The 21,948-nt window shown below is 43.2% G+C and overlaps 1 protein-coding gene across 6 annotated transcripts in view; it reads left to right on the forward strand.

Moving 5' to 3' along the window:
- The first annotated feature begins 7,628 nt into the window (after positions 1-7,628).
- MTA1 (metastasis associated 1) overlaps positions 7,629-21,948 on the forward strand; it is a 60,387-nt gene continuing 46,067 nt past the window's right edge. For all 6 annotated transcript variants that reach the window (XM_019618552.1, XM_010715693.2, XM_019618553.1 and 3 more), the window contains exons 1-4: positions 7,629-7,775; positions 10,120-10,213; positions 17,773-17,899; positions 18,072-18,135. In XM_019618552.1, coding sequence (XP_019474097.1) covers positions 7,644-7,775; positions 10,120-10,213; positions 17,773-17,899; positions 18,072-18,135 — 417 coding nt within the window. In that variant the 5' untranslated portion in view covers positions 7,629-7,643. The remainder of the gene's footprint in view (positions 7,776-10,119; positions 10,214-17,772; positions 17,900-18,071; positions 18,136-21,948) is intronic.

Raw genomic sequence — 21,948 nt, forward strand, 5'->3', positions numbered from 1 at the left:
TTTTTGCATTTCCATCTTGCTCTGATTGGAGGAACTGAAATCCTTCCACCTTTCCTCCTCCTCTCCCAATGTGATTTTCCTGGATTATTTTTAATCTGAATCAGGCACCCGGTGCTGCTCCCCGTGGGACTGTGTGAACAGCTGAATGGGTGCAGTGGGAGGGCTGGGAACAAGGGGACGGGCAGGGGGGGCAGAGCTACTGAAGCCAGCCTTCTGCTGAGGCAGACGTCAATTTATGCCTTTAGATGAGAAGCTTTTTATATATTCTTGACTTTTAAGAGTTAGCCTCTTGCTTGGGAGTGTGCTACGCCACAAAATATTGAGACTGTTGAGTCTGCAGGGTAGGTAAGGTGTGCTTGAATGGCATGTTCACAACTGGGGGTGAGTCAGGGACGTCTCAGTGTGTTAGATGTAGCCAGCATGTGTAAGTGAGGCTATGGCCCTTTGGTGCCTGGTGCGGGCATCAAAGTTCTGCTTGGTGACGAAGCTCCACCACCTCTTTGGTGCTGCTGTCCGATCCCACCTGATGTCAGAGTGGCTGTCTGCTGTGTGTGCATCTCTTGTATCAGTGTAACCATCCCTGAAGTTTATAAGAGTGGCAGCATGATGTTACCATCCTGTTATTGTAGGGTGTCAGTAATGCATCCCTGGGGACCAGGTTTGGCCTGTGTTTACGTACCACAGCCTCGAATCCAGGCTCGTGGCATCCACACTCCAGCTCATGGTTGTGGCACCCATAGTGGTGCCTGGAGCTGCTGCCAGGTGACTGAATTGGTCCTCCTGATATCATCATGATGTCAGTAATAACTTTCTGTCTTTTCCTGGTAGAGAGCAGAGGTGCAGAGAAGCCATGAAGAAAGCTTGCACAGAAGCATGTTGTTGAGCCCAGACCTGAAGCATGTAATCCAGATAAATTAATGAAGGCACATGTGTAAAGCCCTCTCCTGTTCCTTTATTATCAGTGTGTAGATATTATGGATGGCAGGAGGGGTTAATGGAAGCACCACTCCACTGCTCTGTATTCCTTATGAAGGGTGAGCTGTCTTTTTTGGGTTTGGGTTTTTTTCCTTTATTAACATTAAGCTGAAGTTTGAAGGTAACTTGATCTGAGGGTAGGTTTGGTGGTCAGAAGTGTTAAATAACAAGTGAAGATAATATAAATCAGAGTCAATTCTTGCAGCTTTCTAACTGGTTCATGCAGTCAGCAATCCTAGCAAATACAGGGCGCTTTCTAACTGATCACATTTCAGAAATGTGAGGTCTTGTGTTTTCCAGCCTTCCTAACTCTGCCTGATACGAACTGAGCCATGAGATAGGTGCATGGAGTGGCAGTGCTGTGGCCAGGCCTGCAGCATGCTTTGCTCTGTGCAGCTCTGCTGGTTGCAAGGCTGCAGTCACTGGGCAGAGTGGGGTGGGAGCAGGCTGCTGGCTTCTGCTGAGGCAGCGTGCTTTGCTGCTCCCTGCCCCAGCTGGGACAGTGGTGAACATCACCTCCATTTGGTTCTGCTCATCTTCTGACAAGAAGTGATCTGTTACATCGGTGTTGCTTCAGCACCAGGATCTTACTGCATTGTGAAGTTGGTGTTCCTTGCATCCCCCGGCGGGGAGCTGAGCCAGCCTTCTAGCAGCGTTGCCTGAGCTTCTGCTGGAAGTCAGGTAACTGGAACAGCTGAGAAAGGTGTTCCTTTGAGATAAAGCAGCCCTGGGTCTCCCATGTGTTGGAGGTGGCTGCTGCAGAGCTCACATGCAAAGAAGCCCTGCTTCAAAGCATGTTTTCAAGTCCCATTTGATTCCTCCTCTCAACTTGTGAAACCAAATTTGGTCTGTTGGACTGTGTTGTTAACAAGAACTAATGAGCTTCCACTGTAACTGTTTAATACGTAAGAAAGTGCTTCAGTAGGAAAAGGCATTGAGGAGATTTTCACATAAAAAACACTGCAAACTTATTTCTAAAGGAACTTTGTCACACCACGGTTCAAAAGGAATCAAATCCTTGTTCTTAGATGAAAAATGTAATTTACTTCCAGCTGCAGATAGTGAGTTCCTTGTGTTGTCCTGCAGTGTGGCAGTTTGCAGGATCTTCTGAACCAGTGCTGGATGTTCAGCATGATAAAATAAGCTCTGAATATTTCTGGCAACCTTTTTCTTTCCACACCTTTCACCAAATGGGACAATAAGGCTGAAGATGAGAAGCTTCAGTAGATGCCACAGCTCTTCATTTGTGCCATGTTGGTCTTTCAAAGGAGGATTCTTAATGGATCCCGCTTGATTTAGTGCCTCAAGGTACATTGAAGCCACTTGTATTTCAACAAAGAATTCAGCATGTAAAGAGAAGAGCCTAATCACTTCTGGTTTACTTGCTTTGCCTCACAAAAGCAGCTGCATACCTCCAAGGAAAGTGCTGTATTTACCAGGAACTCTGGAGGCAGATGAGAACTGGCCTGACTCAACAGAGGAGGTTTGCCTTTAGGAAGGAGGGGTGTTCTTGAGACAATGACTTGTCATTGATGTACAAGGTTAACTTCAATAAGGAGAAGTTAGCTGGCAGCTTTCAGGTGCAAGCAAGACAAAATGTAGGCTTCTCCTGCCTCTGGCGCTCTTGTTTGAAGAAACAGCTGCCAAGCTGTGGTAGCATTTTGTACTGGATCCGTGTTGTGTGTGACCTGGCACAGGAACCCTGCTCCTGCAGCTATGTACTGTCATGCTGTGGCAGTGCTAAAGACCAGCCCGCATAAAGGTCTGCTGGCACAACTGGAGTTACGTAGGCTCACAACTTTGCTAACGGAGAAAATGTTTGTCTAGCTACGTGCTTGGGAACCAAAGTTCTGGAAGAGGTAATACAGAACAGGCTTTGTGTTCAGAGGACTTCAAATCATGCTTACATATCTGATGTAAAGCAAGGGAGCGGTTTGCCAGGAGTGTGCAGTGTGCTTCCCTCCTGCAGGGTGCTGGCTGGTTGCTCCTAGCTGGGTGCTGGGTGTAGATGTGCCTCAGGTACAGCTGGAGTATTGGGATGGGCGTCGTCATGCTGCCATGAAACACTGATTTCTAAGAGCAGAACTGCTTCTTTACCCTTAGGGAAGTACTCTGGAAGCTTTATTTCACGTCCTGTGTTCTCACTCAAGTCCTGTTTGCACACAGTCTCCCTCCCTTGCCCTGCCACCAGCCCCTCAAGCTGCAGTTACCTGGATGTGCTGCAGATCTTACCGAGGTGCCCCGTGAGGTCCCACTGACAGCCCAGCCTCTTCTCACTGCTGCAGCAGGTTGCTGTCCTGTCGCTTTTCCACAGATCTGCCTTGTGTTGAAAAGAGCAAGCAGTTCTGTGCAGGACTAATAGTGTTGAGTTTCTATACAAGGTGTGTTTAATTTAAAGTGGTTCTTCCCCTTCTTCTCCTCTCATCCCTTTGTCATTTTGCTCTTTAGCTGGGAAAGACATAGTATGAACCCTGTGCTTTGCCCACAGCCATGACCCTGAGTGTCTGGATTGCTGCTGCTAGCAGAATACTTGCTGCTTCCCTTGGCAGAGACAGCAAACTTTGGGGATTGTACTTGCCTACAGCGAATCAATTCAAAGCTGATTGAGGCCAGGACCTGCGGTGACAGCAGTGGTGTTGGGGGGCACAGAAGGAAGCAGTGCTTTGATAACTCCCCCTCATGCTGTGGGGCCTCTGGGGAGTTGCTTAAAATCTGGTATTAATTGCCTCTGCACTGGGAGCCATTTAGTGCCTCTGAGTGTCTGTCTCGCTTTGCTCACTTATCTTGTAGCGTTTAGTATCTCCGTTTTTAAGATAGGCATCCATGATCAGAACTTAATTATCTTTGAGACTTCTGTTCCTCTGCAAAATGTTTGAGATTTAACAAATGGGAGGGAAGAACTAATGCACGGCTAATGGGGCTGCATAAACCTCGTTTCACTGAGGATTGGACAAAAAAAGGAAAAAAGGTATGATGGGAATTTTCTCCCCCCCTTCTTTGACATGACAGAGAACAAAGAACAGAAGACCTTTGGGAGGTTCCAAATCCCTTCATGCTTCGGAGTTAAAGCAGCTGTCTGTTTGTCCAAGCAAGCTGTGTGTCCATAACTTAGATACATTCTGTTCCAGCAGAGTAGGGAACATTTCTTACCATGAGCAAGGAGCTCAGTAGGGGACACCTCACTTTTGTCCATAACCATTACAGGTCCTTCCGAGTGGCTGGTTTGGTTGGTTGATTGTCAGTATCTGTGAGTGAGGAAGGCTGGTATCGGCTTTTCCATCAGTCTGTGCATGATGTGTGGGGCTGCTGCATGGACCTTGCCACAGATTGGTTACACTTTGGGATTACTGACCCTGGATCTTTGGCAGCAGATGAGGAAGACTGAGGTGTGGCATTCATCTCCAATAAGCAAGTTAGTTTGCAAGCCAAGTTCTGCATGTTTTGAAGGAAATTTAACACAAAATGCCTTGTTTACCACATGGGAGTGTACATCATCCTTGCTTCTTGAGCACTCTGTAGTTTGGGAGATAAAAGCCTGCTCCTGATACTCGTGGCTTTGATCACCTTCTCCAAGGCAACCCACCACTAGAAATGAGAGCTGAAGCACGAGAAGGAGATGAGTTAGTAAACCTGGGGCAGATGAACCACCTTGGCTCTGTGTTAGTGCATAGGCACAGCGTTTCTGTTTCTCTGCCTCTTAGCTTCAGCCCATCTTTGTACAGGTGCATGTTTTGTGAGGCCTTGGCAACATGTACTTCAGCGTTGGTGAATTAGCCACGTTTTCTTCTCGCTGCTGGAGGCTGGAACGGCATCATACTCTGTTCTGTTGCTGGCAACAGAGGAGAAGTTAGTGTGAAACTGAGAACGTGGACTTCTGCCATGCCTTGTGAATACGTGAGGCTGAGCTTCCTTGAGTACAAAGCAATCTTGAGCTGCTTCTGCATGTGTGTGTAGAGAGATGCGTGCTTGGAATTTGATTGTGGTGGTGTAGAGCCTTTATTTTACAGAACGAAGCCCAGCTGCCCTTTCCTTGCACGTATCCTGCCTCGTGTCCTGGGCAGCTTCAGCCTTCTTTTAAGTCATGGTTTTTCTTGGAGAAGGGGAAGCTGAGGCGAGCATACCACATATCCTTGTACGCACACATCTTCAAAGTCATTTTTAGGTGCTTTACAGTATGTTATCAGAGCAGATAGGATCAGGAGGGGCTGCATGCTTGTTCACCACCAGCACACTTGGCACAGGGGTGATAAGCTGGTGTGTTTAATGTTGAGGACGTTGTCTTCCCAGTGAATCCCTACAGGCTCAGGACTGCACAGACACTTTTGTCACACCACCTGCACACCCTCCAGGAGGGGAAAAGCAGCTTGCCATGGTGAGGGCTGCTCAGGTGGGAGAAACAAGCATTTAATTAATTGGAAAACTGCATTGTTGATTTTCTATAGGTGTAACTTTGGCAAGTAATTTGTTGTAAGTCAGCTGGTTCCTGCACACTGCTGGGTGCATTGGGTCTCCTAATCCGCAGCACAAACAGGTCTTTCAGCTTTGTGCTTCCTGTAATGACGGCACTGTGCTGTAAGGCTTTCACTTTTGAAACTGTATCTGTTCTGTAACCAAACGTTTCCTCGGGTGATGGCTCAGCAAGAGGAGGCTGAGACAGCAGCCAGAAGCAGAGTGGCCCTGCTGCTGTGGGGCTGCTGCCAGCAGCTTGGCTTCCCCAGCCTCTGCCACACAAATGGGCACCACAACGGGTTGTACTACCCAAAATGCAAAGTGATTGATGGCTTCAGGCCCAGCCTGCCAAATACATTGGAGAACTGGAGCTTACCTAAAGAAAATGGCCTGAAATTGACTGCGGCCTCCCTGGTTCTGCGGGGAATGCTTGGCGAGGCCCATCCCCACAAAGCACACGGAGCCTCCAAGGCTAATGTGAGTTGGGAAGGATAAAAATGCTTTTGGGCATTTTTGCAACTTGATCACCTAAAAGCCTGTAAGGTTATTAGGTAGCTCAGACACAGTTAATCTTATAAAAGTATGACCTCTAGACAGCGTGTGTTCTTTTGCAGTACCCCTCATTTTCTTCTCCTTGGACATGTGCAGACTTATCAGCAGGCACAAATAGGGCACGAGGCAAACGACTTTGTAGTCGTGTCTTATAAGCGTATGTGAGCATAAAGTCTGTTACATTTATTGCTAATTCAGAATGATTGTTTCGCTGCCTTTGTGGAATATTTCCAGCTTCTGTGGTCTCTAGATCATATCCTAGCTTGGCAGTCCAGTATCTGTGTAATAACATTGCCTTTCAGTATGTTGCATATGATCCCATCTTGAGAAAAACATTAGAGTCTTTTGGAGTAGTTTTAGGGATGTAAGTGTTGAGTTGATGCTAGCTGTGTGAGGGTCCTTGCTTACTGCCTTGTGCTGCTGCCCTGCTCATCAGTCACTGCTTCAGCCCAGTGACACAGCATTCCATACCACACAGAAGTGATGCTGCTAATGGCAGTCACGTGTTGCTTTGCTCTTTATCAGCCAGGAATTTTCTGTTCTAGACTTTCCTTTTTTTTCCAGTGTACTCTTTCCTTCCTGTTCTGTGGTAAGGCTCGAAGTGCAAGCATCTTCCTGCTATGTAGAGGCTTGTTAATTCTGTCTCTGTCCCCATCCTCTCTCTGTACTGACCTGTCTGCCCCTTAAGGCAGTGGAAGGCTGCATTGCTTTGCATTTTAGAAAGATAGAAGCCAACAGCTTAAGCAGTTGTCTCCCTTTGCAAGAGGCGGGCATGGCCAAGCACCCACTTAGCACTGGCGGTCTTGCTGATATCTTCCTTTTAGAGGATTACCTGAGTCAAGCCCCGGGGGGCTGTGGGTGCTTTGTGCCAAATACTGAGACATCTGAGGGGAAATGATCTGAAATTTGCTGGTGTTATCTTTGAAGGAATCTTCGTAGATGCGGATGCATGGGAGAGCTGCAGCAGGCCGAGGGTTGCAAGGGTGGCTGCTGTGGGGAGCTGAGGTGAGCTGAGCCCGCTCCTCGCTTCCTTGGCCCAGGCTGGTGCCTGCTTCTGGAGGCCCGCACCATTCAGGGCCCTTCAGCTTCTCTATCTGTAAAAAGGAGCGTTCAGGCTTGGAGCTTGGCAATACCGAGCTGTTCACTTGGTGCATATGGTTTTTATTTTTTATTTCTTGAAAGCACTGCCTTGCTAATTCAAATGTTTCTCCTGCTTGGAACTCTAAGCATTACTGACCCGAGTGGCTTTCTGTACTGAGTTCTGTTGAGGTTGTTCTGAGGTAACATGGGTAGAAAAGGACAGGAAGAAGAGGAAGAGCTGAGAGAGAAAGAATGGAGCAGTTTTATGTATGAATTGAGCAGGGCAGTACAGCAGAGCTGAGCTGGGGAGGAGGAAGAAGGGTAGCAGTGGTGGTGAGAAAGTGGGGGAAGTGAGTAAAAAATCAGTGTGATCCAAGTGAAGTGGTCTGATCGGAGGGAGAAAGAAGTTGGTCGTTGTAAAGGCAGGCAGTAGAGCTCCATTTCTTTGGAAAAGCAGTTTCTGACTTTCAGTTTGCACCAGTGCATGGCGTGGATTTTGTATTTCTGTGCTCAAAATCAGGGACTTAATGGGAACCTTCTGCTTGTGTCAAGAAGTGGGCTTGGTACAGTGTCTTTAACAGCTCAATATGTGGGAGTTTCATTTATTTTTTAGCAGCTCATATTTAAAAGAATCTTTCTTCTTTTTGTTAGATTACGTCTACTTTGAAAATTCATCGAGTAACCCGTATTTGATACGAAGAATAGAAGAACTCAATAAGGTAAATGACCTTCGTCATCGAATCTCTGATACTAATTGAACTGGTGATTGTTTGGTTTGATTAAAGTCAAAATAAATCTCTGGTAATTAGTAACTTAAAAATACTTATGTTGTCGTCATTCTCTGGGATGCTTTCAGACCTGCTAGATTGTTCTCCCTTGATGGGAAAGGACAGAGCATCAGCTGTAGGTCGTTCTCAAGGTGATTGTACCCACCCATGGGGTTCCAGCCCTTCTTCCCCTGTGTGCCACGATCATGTGCTACATAAAAAGTAACAGCTTGGGCAGAGGATGGAGAGCTTTGTCATTTGGTATTTCTTGAGGGGAACTCACTCAACAAGAAGCCGTTATCTGCTTCCTCAGACTGTCTTCTTCATTCATCCTTTGGGCCAATGTGTTATTTTATTTGCCTGATTCCATTGGATCTAAAAAGCAGATGTGATCGGTTGCGTGTGGGAAGCCCTCTAGAAGTCTTTGATGCTGAAATTTTACTTATCTATCTGAGGTGGAAGTTCTGTGCTGAAGGCATTAAGTGTGACCAAAACATGCCTTTTTGAGGCTTAATACCAGTGTTTGTTTTATAGGAATGTAATGTTGCTGTTTTGGTGGTGAAATTGAATTAACTGACTAAAAATAAGGCATTTTCTTCAGCCATCAGTGATGGGGAAAACATGCCTTCCTGAAACAGTTATTTGGAAGAGAAAATGCATCAACATGACAAAGAAATAGAAGTTTAAAGCATCCTTCTTTTCACTGTAGATTGTTTTCCATGAAGGAAGTAATAGGAACTTCCTTAATGTGTTCCCCGTGGATCCATAGCAGTGTGCTACCAGTACAGGCTGTATTCCGTATTTCAGGGTGCAGATTTGTTCCCCACTTTGTAGGAAAGTGTGCAGAGGTTTCTTGTGCCCCCTCATGCCCTTTTGTCTCTTTTCTTTTCCTCCTTCTTTTTACCTCTCCCACCCCAGGTTTGACAAAAGAACATGTGGTACTTTCAGCCTGGATCTCTCATCTTGGTGCAACTCTTTCCTGAGTTGTGGTTTCTCTGACCTGCTCTTTGGCTTGGGTCTTTCAGTTTGAAATGAGCACTACTTGAGTTGCTGTTGTTTTCACTGAGTGTCAACAAAACCCAGGTGACTAACTGAAATGGATGATTCTACCATGTTAACACACAGCTACAAGATGACTCCTGCATTTGTATTTCATCACAGTTTGAAAGTTCTGGTTTATTTATCAGAAATTCTACGTGCTCTGCACTAAAAACTGGTAGGATAGGAGTGGAAATACGCATATATATGTTCTGTCATCTTTTTTTCTTGCGTGTATGTCTTTTATAATAAGAGGCCAACCTTTTCCTCTATTTGCATATTAGCAGCAAGCGTGTATTTCAGTTCTGCTTTTTGTTTCCTTGTGGACAGATTGCAGGTCCACTGTCTTTCTTTTTTTTGGAGACTTCCAGCGGGGGAATTCATATCTCAGTCTTCTAGTTTCTTATCTGTATGCCATCATTCTGGTTTTCAAGGACTCTTCAATAGCAGGATACAACTCTTTTACGTTGCATTTTCATTATTTATTGGTTTATTTTAGAAACAATAGGTTGGCTGGGTCTGTTACAAATCAGTAGGTGTGCTTCCTTTAGAGTTTGCCTAACACCGGTTCCACAGTTCAGCAGCTATCATCTTACAAGAAAATCATCACCTATATTGTTTTTAGAGTTTAAAAGAAAAAATCCCAAATCATTCAAACATCTGAACTTCTTTGTGTACTGTTACTGGTGTACAGTCTGTTGCAGGATGCAGCTTCCTTTGTTCTCCTTTTGGAATGATTGCGGTGGTCATTCTTTATCTCAGCAGCCCTGACAGGGAAAAGAAACCTATGGAAGTCATTTTGCGAGAGCAGTAATGACTGGGTTCTTTCTTGCTTTTCTGCTGTCCTGCTGAGTTTGGACAACAGCCTAAACTTCAATTCTGTTGTTGTGCTTCACAGCAAATCTTGTTAGAATTTTGAAAATGCTTTTGTGTTCTGCTAAATGCAGGCATTGCACCTGAAAAGTAGCCACGTGGTGTGCTGTAACTGCAGGTAAGTGACTTGTCACCCCTTGAAAAACCTGTATCTGCTTAAAATGGCAATCCTGCAGAAATAGTTAGGAGTGAACGGCTGTCCCCACTTCCCTACTCTAGAATGGATCACACTGGAGAGAGTGTTTCAGATAGGCTGCCCAACTGAAGGGTGCTGAATGGTGATCCTATGCAGCCCTTGTGGCAAAATTCCTGACAGTTTCTGAAGTGTTCTAGTTCAATGCATGCAGTTCAGATTTTGAATTGTGTTCGTTTTTTTCTTTTTCAGACTGCCAATGGAAACGTGGAAGCAAAGGTGGTGTGTTTCTACAGAAGAAGAGACATTTCAAGTACACTTATTGTATTGGCAGATAAACATGCAAGTAAGCCTGTTTGTGTTCATGTTGTTTCTGTGCACAAATTCCAAACTAGGGTAGAATTTTGTTGCAATTATAAATATTGTTATTTTAAAATGTAATTTCCCTGTATTCACCTTAAGCAAATTGCATTGCTGGTTTGGCTGACTTCTTTTTCCCTGTCATACTTCCTTAAAACCTTGATTGGGTACGACTTGGCTTTCATGGTGGGGGAATATAAGTTTGGGGCTGAATAAAATCAGTTGGGACTGAATAAAGGCATCTTATTGGCTTCCTGAAAGTGGATTTCCTAACTTCTGAAATGAGAGAAAAAATATTCTTTCTTGTATTACTTCTCCAGGCTCTGTTTGTAAAGCAAAACAACAGTAACAAAAAACCCACTTTGCTTTAAAGAGTAAGTCAGATAGCCTGATCATAGGAAATCAACTTTTGAAATGTAGCCAACTTGAAACTTGGCTAGCAGGAGTTCTTCTGAACGTGCTGAGTAAATACATTTTAAAGCACTGAATTTTAGGACATTCTATCTCTATTTTGGATAGCTCAGCTCCTTTTGTTAGGAAAAGAACAATGTCTAGGCTTGAGACTTGAACATTTAAAACTTTTTTTTAAGTACTATCTATAATTTCTGCTTTCTTCAAAACAAATAAGGAATGTCATGATACTTAATACAGTTCAGAGAATTGTTCCTGCTACCCTAGCTTGGCCTCCTTTTCTTGTATGCATTGACTTTATTACTTTACAGAGCATTGTGTTAATTTCTGCTGCCATGTATTCTGTCAAGCTGGGAGACGCGTGAGGCAGCTAACAGAGATGGAAGTTTCTTTTTAAACAAAAACTTAGTGTCACAACTGTTCTATTATAGAAGCAGTTTGAGAATACTGACATGTGCATACAAAAACGGTTGTGTGTATAGTTCATATGTTTGCCCATGTAAACCTGTAAGGGTTGCAAGGACATTCAGTTCAAAAACAAATCAACAACAACAAAAAAAATAACAGAAGCTGCTGTAGATGTGTGCATTCTGAACTTGGGAAGGGAAGTGCATGGTGCATTCCTCAGCTTTCAAAAGGAGTATCCATCCCACCTGAAGGGAAGAAGCAGTGCAATGTATCACATGATGTGTGATACAGCACATTATTTAGAGTCCTTGCAACCTGTTTGATTCCACTGTAGTTGCCAGTGAAGGTCAGATTTACATTCATTACTCCTTCCTCTGCCAGCTCAGCATTCCTGCCATCTCATCCTTGCTAGGTAATGGAAGCAGCATTAATTAAAACGGTACCGAAACAAACATGTTGAAAGTGTGGGGAGGATGTAAGCAGGCACAGTTAATAAATTGATTGTGATTGTAAATAATGGAATATGTGAGATGTATAGCTCAGATTGCTAAAATTTAGCAAGAAGTATGGGCAGCCTTATCAGTCCTTCTATTTCCAGGCTCGCTCGTGGGCACAGAGACGAGGAAAAATGACCAATCTGATCCGGGCATGTCATAATTATGATTTGGCTGCTGAGTACCTTTGTCTTTTAATGTGTTTCGTAATAGATGTATGAGTAGACTGTGATGTGTATAATATGGATCTGGCTGGGTTGCGTGGGGATTCATTGTCTGGTATTTAATTGTGGCAATGAATTTAGTGTCTGCAGGTGTTCCCAGCACTGTAAGCTGTTGTGGAATAATGCATCAAAACTAGCCCCCTTTTGATAAATACAAATATTTTCTGTTCTATATTCAAGTCCACATAAATCCCTCTGTTACACTAGTATAACTGTGCATTGGGAAAAGTCATGTGGCATTGAGTTGAGATTGAGCTGTGCTGCAGAGCTGTGGCAGCAGGCAAAGCTTTTCTGCTATCTCTTCAGTGCAGCTCTATTTATTTTATCCAAGAATACTGAAGCTTAATAGGAGCTTCGCCGTGAACAACATGACTATTGATTCCTTGGTCTGCGTCTCACTTGACTAGATTTAGTACAGGAAGCAGGTAGGAACGATTCAAAGACACGCATGTCTGAGGCTGAAAATGGAAAAACCTTCCTTTCAACTCTCATAAATGCTCTTTCAGCCTGCAAAGACTGATTTCTTGTAGAAATAGAAAATGAAGGGTTTTTTTTAACGTAAACAAACAATTCATTGTTCATTTCCATATCTGTTTGAAAGACAAAAAGAATATTCTATACAATAATTCCAGCAATAGAGTTTCTGAGGCTCCTTCTTACTGTAAACTTCTTTAGTAACTACGGTTTTTCCTTTTGATGTGGGATAAGATTTCTGCTCAATGACTTCCATTTACACAGATGTGCTGTTGTCTGGATTCTGTTCTTCAAGAGGGAGAAGAGAGTAAAATTATGCTTTTTGGACAGCACTTCTTTACTCTGAAAAAAAAATGACACCCCGTGCAATGTAATGAAATGCAATGCTGCAGATGTTAAGATTCTAGTAGAGATACTCAAGGCTGTCACTGGCTTTGAGTTCGTTTCCATAAAGTCTCCTGTTGCCTCATTTTGATGCATTTGCAGTAGATGTACGTATCTGCATCGCTGATCTTTTAACTGCCTTTGTTCAGCTGATTAATGGAGCTTTCTGACTGCAGACATTCCTGGATTCGCAGTCTTAGGTGAAGATGCTTTCATTTTAGGCCTACTCTTGAGATCAGTGCAGCAAGAGAACAAAATAATGGGAAGATATACGTGTATTTTGTAGTGCTGTTTCTCGCAATGCAGGAAGGAAAGAGGTGGGATTGTGAAAGGAATGTTGTAAAGTTATAATTTTAATAGAAAATTATGCTCTTATGCTTTAACTGTACAATCCACCACATATTTGGAAATCGGAGTATGCAGTATTTTCTCATAGTTCTTTATAAAGAAGATAAACGGGTAGGAAGCAGCTAGTTCTGTAGTTTGTGATTGTAAATGAGTACCTGACGTATGCAACCGGATCCCGGGATTTGATCTGTGATCTTACTATTTTTATCACACGATATCAAACTTGTCTAGGCTGTCCCATAAATCTTTCAGCCTTACAATGGCTTCCATACATTGCTGGCACTTTCTGTTCATAAGCCTCTTTAATCACCTCGCAAATTATTCTCAGGAATTTCTCTGCCTGATTGTGAAATGAACCTGCTTCACCAGTAGGAGTCTATTTAATGTTCTTGCCCAAAGACTTTGTAGTGCTTTAAGGTAGAATATTGCATGCAGGCAAAATTACAGGCAGAACCTGATAGAAGGGAACCACGCTCTGTGTTTTATTGTTTATTCCTCAAGCCACAATTGGATGCTGTGACTATATTTTCTCCCTATAGTTTCTTCTGTAATTAAGTAATTATTTCTAACAGCAGGAACGGGACCTCCTGTCCTCCCTCCTAACCACCCACCCTGGCTGGCTCCAGCTACGTGCTCTCTGTCTTGCAGCAACAGTTCTTTCACTTCATTCAAAATATTTGCCCTGATTGTGAAACCACGGCGTTAGTAGTTGGAGAGCCGTTTAGCTGGTGCAAAGCGAATGGCACGGGCAGCGCTTGGCAGCTTTATGGTCAGCTTTCATCAGCTGGTGTTTGGGTGCCAGGCATGCGTGGCAGCGTGCTTTTCAAAGTGCTGAATCTTCTAAAAATAAACATCTTTCGGTGATGAGGTGTCATTACTCAATCAGTCCGTGAGCTGCGTGAGAGCCGTGTGCCCAAACAGTTAGGGGTCTGCTGAGTATTTTTAGATAACAGCAGCCAGTGTAAATGCAGTTTGATGACAGCTTTATTGATGAGTTCTTGGCCATTTTACACCCTCTACCCCCATTTTCTCCCTGATACACAGATGCAGTTTTAAAACGAGCCAAGTTCATTAATCTGTGCACGGATGTTTTTGGGCCTGCTGTTGAGAGGAGGAAACTGTGATTTCCTATTCCAACACTGGTGTGGTGAGGAAGGAAAGTGTTAAAAACAGGGCCTGTTTGCTCTGTCCCTTCCCGCAGTGTTGACTGTGGTTGCAGCAGATGATCACAATAAGTCTTGGAAGGGGTCATGAGATGTTTGCTTGGTACTGTGGTCAACTTCTCCTGAACTGTTAAGGTGTAAGGAGTTCCACTTGTTGAAAATTCCACCACATTTTTATAGCTATGAGTCAATATTTGGGTTTTGGTAGAGAGAAAATAAATGAGGTTCCAAGGCTTGGTAGGGACCATAAGAAGTGGTCCTGGGAAAAGGAATCTGTTGTCACAGCATTGGTTTCCTCCGACACAGAGGAACTCTTCTGTAGAGTTGTAGAACATCTTTCAGAGCTGCTTAGTTGAAGCTTCCATCCTGCTGGAGGAACTGTAACAGGTCAGTGCCCCCAACTTCACCGAGTTTCCCAATGTTTTGACCCTTTTTTCTTCCTTTTTACTTTTACATTTTAAATGTAGTGACGCCACGCTAATTGGAATCATAGAATCCCAAGGCTGGAAAGACCTCTAAGATCATCCAGTCCAACCATCCACCCATCACCAGTATTTCCTGCTAAACCATGTCCCTCAATACAACATCTAGATGTTTCTTGAACACCTCCGGCCCCAACCTCCATTCTTCTGTTACTGCAGACTTGCCATCTTCCAAGCTGGACACCCTAGTGAGCGCTTATATCCGTGTCGTTTGCCTTTGTGCTTTTCTGAGGTCTGCCATGTAGCAACTTGCATAAAGCCCAGAATGCAGAGCGAGGGCTCTGCGTTGTGTCTCTGCTGTCAGATCTGTATCAAATTGCTATTCTTTCTAACGTCTAGCAAATATTGATGTTTAATTTCGCATCTCATATATCTGGTCGTTTTAAATTACGATTTCTGCCTCTTGGGCTTCTCCTGCCAACTCAGTTTGCTCTTTCTAATTATTTCCCCCAATATATGTTAGCTTTCACATGAGTCTTGCTGTTTGTGTCCAATCTGCCTGTCTCTTGCTTCCACTGTGTCATTCTCAAGCTTTTCTTAATGTGCTATTAATGATTCTGTAGTCAGATATCAAATAATGCTTAATCTAACGCAGTCCTTGCAGCACTGCACTGGCTACTTTTGCATAGCTGAAATATTACTGCTTGTATTAAGGCTAAATGTTTAGTTTTAAATCCGCATGAGTGCATCTATCAAGCAGAGAGATTAATTTTGAAGCAAAGCTTTACGAGATCGTTGAAATCCCAATATACTGCACCTACTGTGTTCTCATCACTTACTCCACAGTACTGCCATAAATGTGGGCAAGTGCTTCTGAAAGGAGTTTATTATTGTTATTACTATTTCTTTCTAAGATTATTGTCCTTGTCTTTCAGGGGCTGCCATTCTGGAGCCTGAAGTCTGCTTTGCTGAGAGCGTGAGCTGTAGGAGGTTGAGATGCAGATGTGTTGCGCTTGTCCTGAAGCCTTAGGCTGCATTAGTCCCATTTTGCTTTATAGCCCAACTTAAACCTTTGCAGTATGGGAGGTGTTGAGGTGGTATCAGTTACTGTTTTATCAAAGCTACTTTTTATATGACTCCAGTCCTGCTTTCCTGGTGCATTTCTTTCCTTCAGAACACATTTGTCAAAATGCATTGTGCCTTCTCCTTTGAAAGGCTACGCGTAGCAGAGCTGGCATAAGAAAACTTGTGCGTCCCACCTTCCTTGTTTTATTACAAGCACAAGGCATATAAATAAAACAGGAGTTGGAAGACAAGCCTCACTGAAGGGCTGTACCTCCAGAGATGAGCTTGGTTTTGCTGGGCGGTTTTGTTTTCTTGGTAGATAAGACTAGCGTGTAGTCCTCAATATATATTTGCATGTAATTTTTGAAAGCTCTCAGCTACTAAATATACTGAAGATATTAAGTGTATTAAAGTATTAAGCTGCTCCTTAGTGTTTTTCCTGCATTACTCTGTGCATACTCTGATTTTTCAAAACCTCTCCTAAGTGCAGGAGGCATTGATGCCTTTTCCATCGGTTTTTGAGCGAGCAAGCTGGGAACTTGCTGACTTGTTTGTGGATCGCTGCTGGAGTATTTATAGTGTAGGGCAGCAGCCACAGTATTAATTTTCAACTAAAACAGAATCCACTTCAGTAAATAGATTGCAGAACCATGAAACTGGGGCACAAATGTAGATCCTGTGTCCCAGTGTGTAGAAAATACTAAATTGTAACATGTGCTGCTGTATGCAGAACAGCTCATGCAGTTATAATAGCTGTTGCATGTTGCAGTGGGGTTTAATTACACTGCTTTTTTCCCTTCCTTGCTGGAGCAGCTTACCTGGAGGGCTTATAAACCATAGGTCTCTGTTCCAGGACAGTGAAACAGTGATAAATCATGAGGAATCTGAAAGGTATATCGTTGGTTTTTGTCACCCCCTTTGGCATAATGGTGGGCTATTTAAATGCAACTTTAATGTTTTGTAAAATGGCGTTCTCTCTCCTTTCTGTTTGCTTTCTTTTGGGCTGGCAATGAGGATTAGAGGTAACTAATCTTCAGAGTGTATGAATCACAACTGCTCCTGTATGCATTTCTGACTAGAAATGTTTCTTGGCAACAAGTGTTGAATTAAGCTGCAGGCACAGATCTGCTCTTTGAGAGCACAGCAGCAGGAAAGTCGGAGCTTTGCTGTTGGGGTAGGAGACATTACAGCTCGTCCTGCTGGAGTCTGGGAAACTTTGCTGTGCTTTTGGACACTGCAGTCACTGCCTTCATTTAGTAGGGAAGGAGGAGGTCTGGGGTTTTCTTTCCTCTCCTTCATCATGGAGCTTTTGGTTTTCTGTAGCTTTGTCTCGTGTGATTGACAGGATGCTTGCTAATGAACACAAAGCATGACAATAATTTACTTCTAACGAGGACAATGCCTAGAGATGTTTTGGATCGGTTGCGTATCCGTATGGGTGTGATTTCATGTATTTACTTTGGCATTCATTTAAAGCTGGTTGGATGGAGATAGCGTGGCTGGAAGCTGGCGGTGGTGGATCCTGGCTCCAGGCTAACACAGGCTTTGTGTGGCAGCAGTGTGTGAGCTGCAGCAGGGGAGGGCTGCTCACAAGGCTGGCCTTGGGCACTTGGTTACATTCCAGTTCATCTTGTGACTGTGATCTGTTGCCTGTGGTTAGGGTGAAGAGAGTGAAATCCGCTCAACAGCTAAACTGGTCTTTTCAGTAGGCATTCCTTTCAGAAGCTGCTGAAGGCAGGACGGAGCAGTGTGCAACTGATAGGAGTAGGGTGCATGATAGCTGATACCTGGATTGAAGATTTTGCTTTCCCTGCCTCGTTCATCATGTGTCAGCTCCTTCCCGATGCAGGCAGTGCTGTGGCGGATGGTCCCTTGTTCTTCTGCTGCAGATTTGTGACCACAGCTTGGTGGGCCATCACAAGTGTTGACCTGGAGTGCTTTCATTCTAGTGGTGATAAACACTGTTCTTCACAAACCTGACTTAAAGCTTCTGTGCCAGTTATCTAATTAATTCCCTAAGTGAAATGTGAGGGTTCAAAGTTATATTTCACCTTGAGTCTGTTTATTATTTAGCAAAGATTTTGGAGCTGATCGGCCTACAGTCCATACTTGTGCCATGTTCGTAATGGTCATTTTGTCTCTCTGTGACTAGGAGAAATGGAAGAAGAGATGGAAAACCCAGAAATGGTTGACTTGCCAGAGAAACAGAAGCATCAGTTACGACATCGTGAGTTATTTCTCTCGCGACAGCTGGAATCTCTGCCAGCCACACATATTAGGTAATGGCCATTTTCTTCCTGTGCTTTTTATTTGGAAGCCAAATATCACTATTATTCAAGTACTCTTCAGTGTAATATTAAATTTTGTGTGCAACTTCAATAGTATCATCTTATGAATCACACAAGCATTTAAGATGTGTGTTTTTTCATAAAATATGTTTCTCTTTTTTAGAGGCAAATGCAGCGTTACTCTGTTAAATGAGACAGAATCCCTTAAATCATATCTGGAACGGGAGGTATGAACCCATTTTGTAAATTGTCAAGCTTGAACACTTTCTTTTGGCACAATTTAGACTTGGTGGCTTTTTGTAAGCTTTCTAAAAAGAACAGTTCTTTCATGTCTAAGCATACTCAGCGTTGACAGGGGGAAGCTTTGGGCTCGATACAGTCTTCATTTTGATGTGAAACTTGGTGGATCTAGCAGGCCAGGCATGTTGTTTACATTCCTGTGACAGTAAGCTGTCCTTTCTTGCCTATCAGCATGGCAGATTGAAAGCTCAAGATGAAGGCTCAGGCTCCCAGACTACACAGGGTGGGAGGTGAAGTAGCTGTAGAAGAGGGAGTAAGCCAACAAACTGTATTTCCATATATTAGTTTTCTCCCAAAGTCTTACATATTTATTTGAATGTGGTTTAAGCTTGATCTCACCTCAGATCTCTGAGGAGCTTAGTTCCCTGGGTTTTGAGTTCACTGTTAAAACTATTTACTTGTAATCCTTCATTTGCCACCACAGACATTTAGATCCTTGAAAAACTACTTGTCGCTGAACTTCTGACTCTTGCAGAAATTTTAGCAATCTGACTCCTTAAAGGTACCTCAACCAAACACTTGCAACTGAACTGTCCTACGCTGGTGGGTTTCACTTTTTCAGGTGTTCTGTGATTTTAAAAATTACAATCTTTTATTAATACATGTAGACAAGTTTAATGGTGTCTGAACTACTGGCTGCCGGCTGGGCTAGGCAGTCTTGGAATATGACAGTAGGAAACCTTTCCTTTTGGAAACTAACAGCATTTTTTTTTTTCTTAAGCTTCATGCTAACGAATAATAAGCTGTTTCAGTGTGTTATTATTTGAATGTATCTGCAAGCACGTTTGGATTTGAAAATATTTAAATGTTACATAAGAGAGGAAATCTTGTAATTGAAAGCAGTAGGGTAACAGTCATTAAACTGTCCTTTAAGGAATGCAAAGAAAACGGGTTGTTTTTGGTTTGAAGGAGCATGTTGCAGTCTGGGCTGACTTTTTAAATGCATCTTTAGCTTTCTTCAGTATTTATTTAAACGTAAGATTAATTTTAATCCAGTGCTCCAGTTTAAGAGAATTTTAAACAAAGCACAGAGATTAAATAGTCAGGCTTCTCTTTGGAATGTGAAACCAAAAACATGTTGAGCCTGATCAGGACTGCCAAATGGCAGTACATCAAAGGAGGGCTGTTGTGTTCAGAAATGCTTGTTACCAGCTAGCAGTCAGGGAGATGCCCATTTGAAAGCAAAAGTTAATCAAACTGAAATTAGTTTTAGACTTACCAGTGCCCAAACTTTAAGTTGTGTTCCTTCTCCATTGCTCCCCAAACACTTTTATTACCAGCAATCTTACAGGTAGGTACATAGGCTGAGAAGGGAGCTTTCTTCCTCTAGTTGTGCAATTGCTCAGATGCAGATTAGGAACAGAAAGATTTCTCGTTTTCATCCTTTTGAACTCTCAAAATGCAAGATGAGTGATGCAGGCTATTTTTAAACTGAGCAGGCACTTAGAGATTTCACAGAATGGAAGAGTTCCGTGAATGTGTCCTGTCGCTTACCACAGTGTTTTGCTGTGGTGCAAAGTAGTTTGGACAGATGGTAAAGAAATTGGAAGCTTAGGAACAGAAATGTGCTGGGGTGGAGAGAGAAAAGATTCAGAAAGGAGATACTTGTTGCTTGGTCAGTTCCTGGCCCTGGGTAGCATAGTCTTCAACTGTCTTCAACTGCTCCTTTTTTTTTTTCCTTCCTGTTTTTAATCTCTCTTTGCTTTCAAAGCAGTTCTAGGGAATGTGCCAACAGATTTCTTGTATGTTTGATAACTTGCCTGTTCTGACCACTGAAAGTAGGCTTTTGGCCCAAGGCTGTTTGCCATGAAGGAGGTTAAACATGCAGACAAGTTTTTGGGAAGATAATAAGCGTAGCAGAACTACATCTTTGTTATCTTGCTTTTGTCCTTCCCCTCTCTCCTGCTGTGCTGCTCACAAAGATTGCTGCATGACATTCAGGGCCCAGTGCTGTTTTGTGTCTGGCAAAACCAGGTTTGTAGAAGGACTGAGGAACAGGAGGAAAAAGGGGAAAAGAAAAAAGCAACTGAAAACCTGAATTTCCTGTAGATACTTAATTTTAATTCTCAGGGAGATCAAGAGAAGGTTATAACCATTTCTGGCACATGCAGTAGATTTCTCTATTCTGCAGATTAGCATTAGATTTCCCTATTTTTATACGTACCACTTATTTGACTGTGCTGCTAGAAGATATCCATGTGATGGTGTGAATTTTGCCTGCTGGGTATGTATCTGGCATTTGTTTCTTTTGGTACTCCCTAAAAATAAAATGCTAAAATTTCTCCCTTCACCCCAACTGACTTCATGAGAGTAGGTTTGCATACTGTAATGAACTAACCACTTTTTGTACTGTACTTTCATGTGGAGCTTTTTTACAGTTTTTCTGCCATTGGTGGCTTTGGTTCTTGGCGTGTAGCTGCTGGTAGCTTTGGGGCTTGGATAGGGAAGCTCTGAGTATGTGTGTCCATGTAACAGTTTGGAGAAGCAGAAAGTCATGGTTTAATTTTAACTCTCGGCAGGTCGTTTTTATTATTTAGTTTTTTTTCCAAACACGTTGAGTGTTTTCTGGGATGTGGAATTAAAGCAGAAAACCCTTATTTTTCTTCACTGCTGTGAACTTGACATGCACAGTTTTGACAGCAAGAAAAAGCATGGACGATTGTGAAGAGCCGTATAATTTTGTGGGTGAAATCCTTCTGAAAAATCTCTCTTTTGTGCTATGCAGTGATGATCAAGAACTCGCTCATTCTAGAGTACACTAGGATCCGCTCTGCTCCTTGGGCTGTTGCCTCCACTGGCATTAAACTGATGTTTTTTAGTGTTTTTAGAAATGATGTGCCATTTTTATGGGCTGAATTTATGTTTCTATGGGCAGTGGTGGTGGTGGCATTGTATTACTTCTGGGGGTTGCATTGTAGTCACGCTTCTGCCCCTAAATTTCCATCTTATCCCTGTTGGGAAGGCTTTGGCTGGGTAGAAGAGACCAGGGACCTGTAATTCTTCATTTTGGAGAGAAGTATTGCCTGCCTCTCTCCTGCCTTCCTTCGTCTCTGCCTCAAAGAAAGGGATGAGGGAAGAACAGCAAAAAGAAATGTGTAGCCCGCTCCCTTTTCTCACTGAGTAACAGCCATTAGATGGCTAAATACATAGCAATGATCTACAAAAGAGAAGCAATGGAACATCTCATCAAATACCATAGGAGAAAACCTCTCCACAATCAGTGACTTCTCCTGGCCGACAAAGATCGTGCTATGAAATCTCTTGCACACTATGTCCTCGGTATTGTAGTATTTTGAACTTTGCATATGTCAGGGAGCAAGAAACCCAGATTTGTTGACCCAGCTATCACGTGAATTATTTGTCTTCTACTCTGAAGCTCCCTTCTGTTGGTAGGTTGTTGTAAATAGACTTCGGTTCCTGTGGGAGTGGGAATCAATTCTGTCGAGAACATCATTGATTGAGAACACAACCAAATCTTCCAGACCACAACCTTTCTAGTTCATTTACCTGGGTGTTAGGGCTGTGTTTTCCCAAGTGTTAGCTATGGCTTCAATCCTGCCATCAGCAGAACATGCTCCCTCTGTCGGGAAATGATGTGTTTTCTGATGGAAAAGATCAGTGCAAATTAATGCCTTGCCTCTCGTTTTGTGCTGGATAGGTGAGACTTCTCTGTGTCCTGCTTTCTTAGGTAGCAAAGCCAAACCATATGCAGACCAGCTAAAATTTATTCTCTTCTCCCC

This window comes from Meleagris gallopavo, chromosome 10 (genome assembly GCF_000146605.3).
Source record: "Meleagris gallopavo isolate NT-WF06-2002-E0010 breed Aviagen turkey brand Nicholas breeding stock chromosome 10, Turkey_5.1, whole genome shotgun sequence".
NCBI classification, from domain to species: Eukaryota; Metazoa; Chordata; class Aves; order Galliformes; family Phasianidae; genus Meleagris; species Meleagris gallopavo.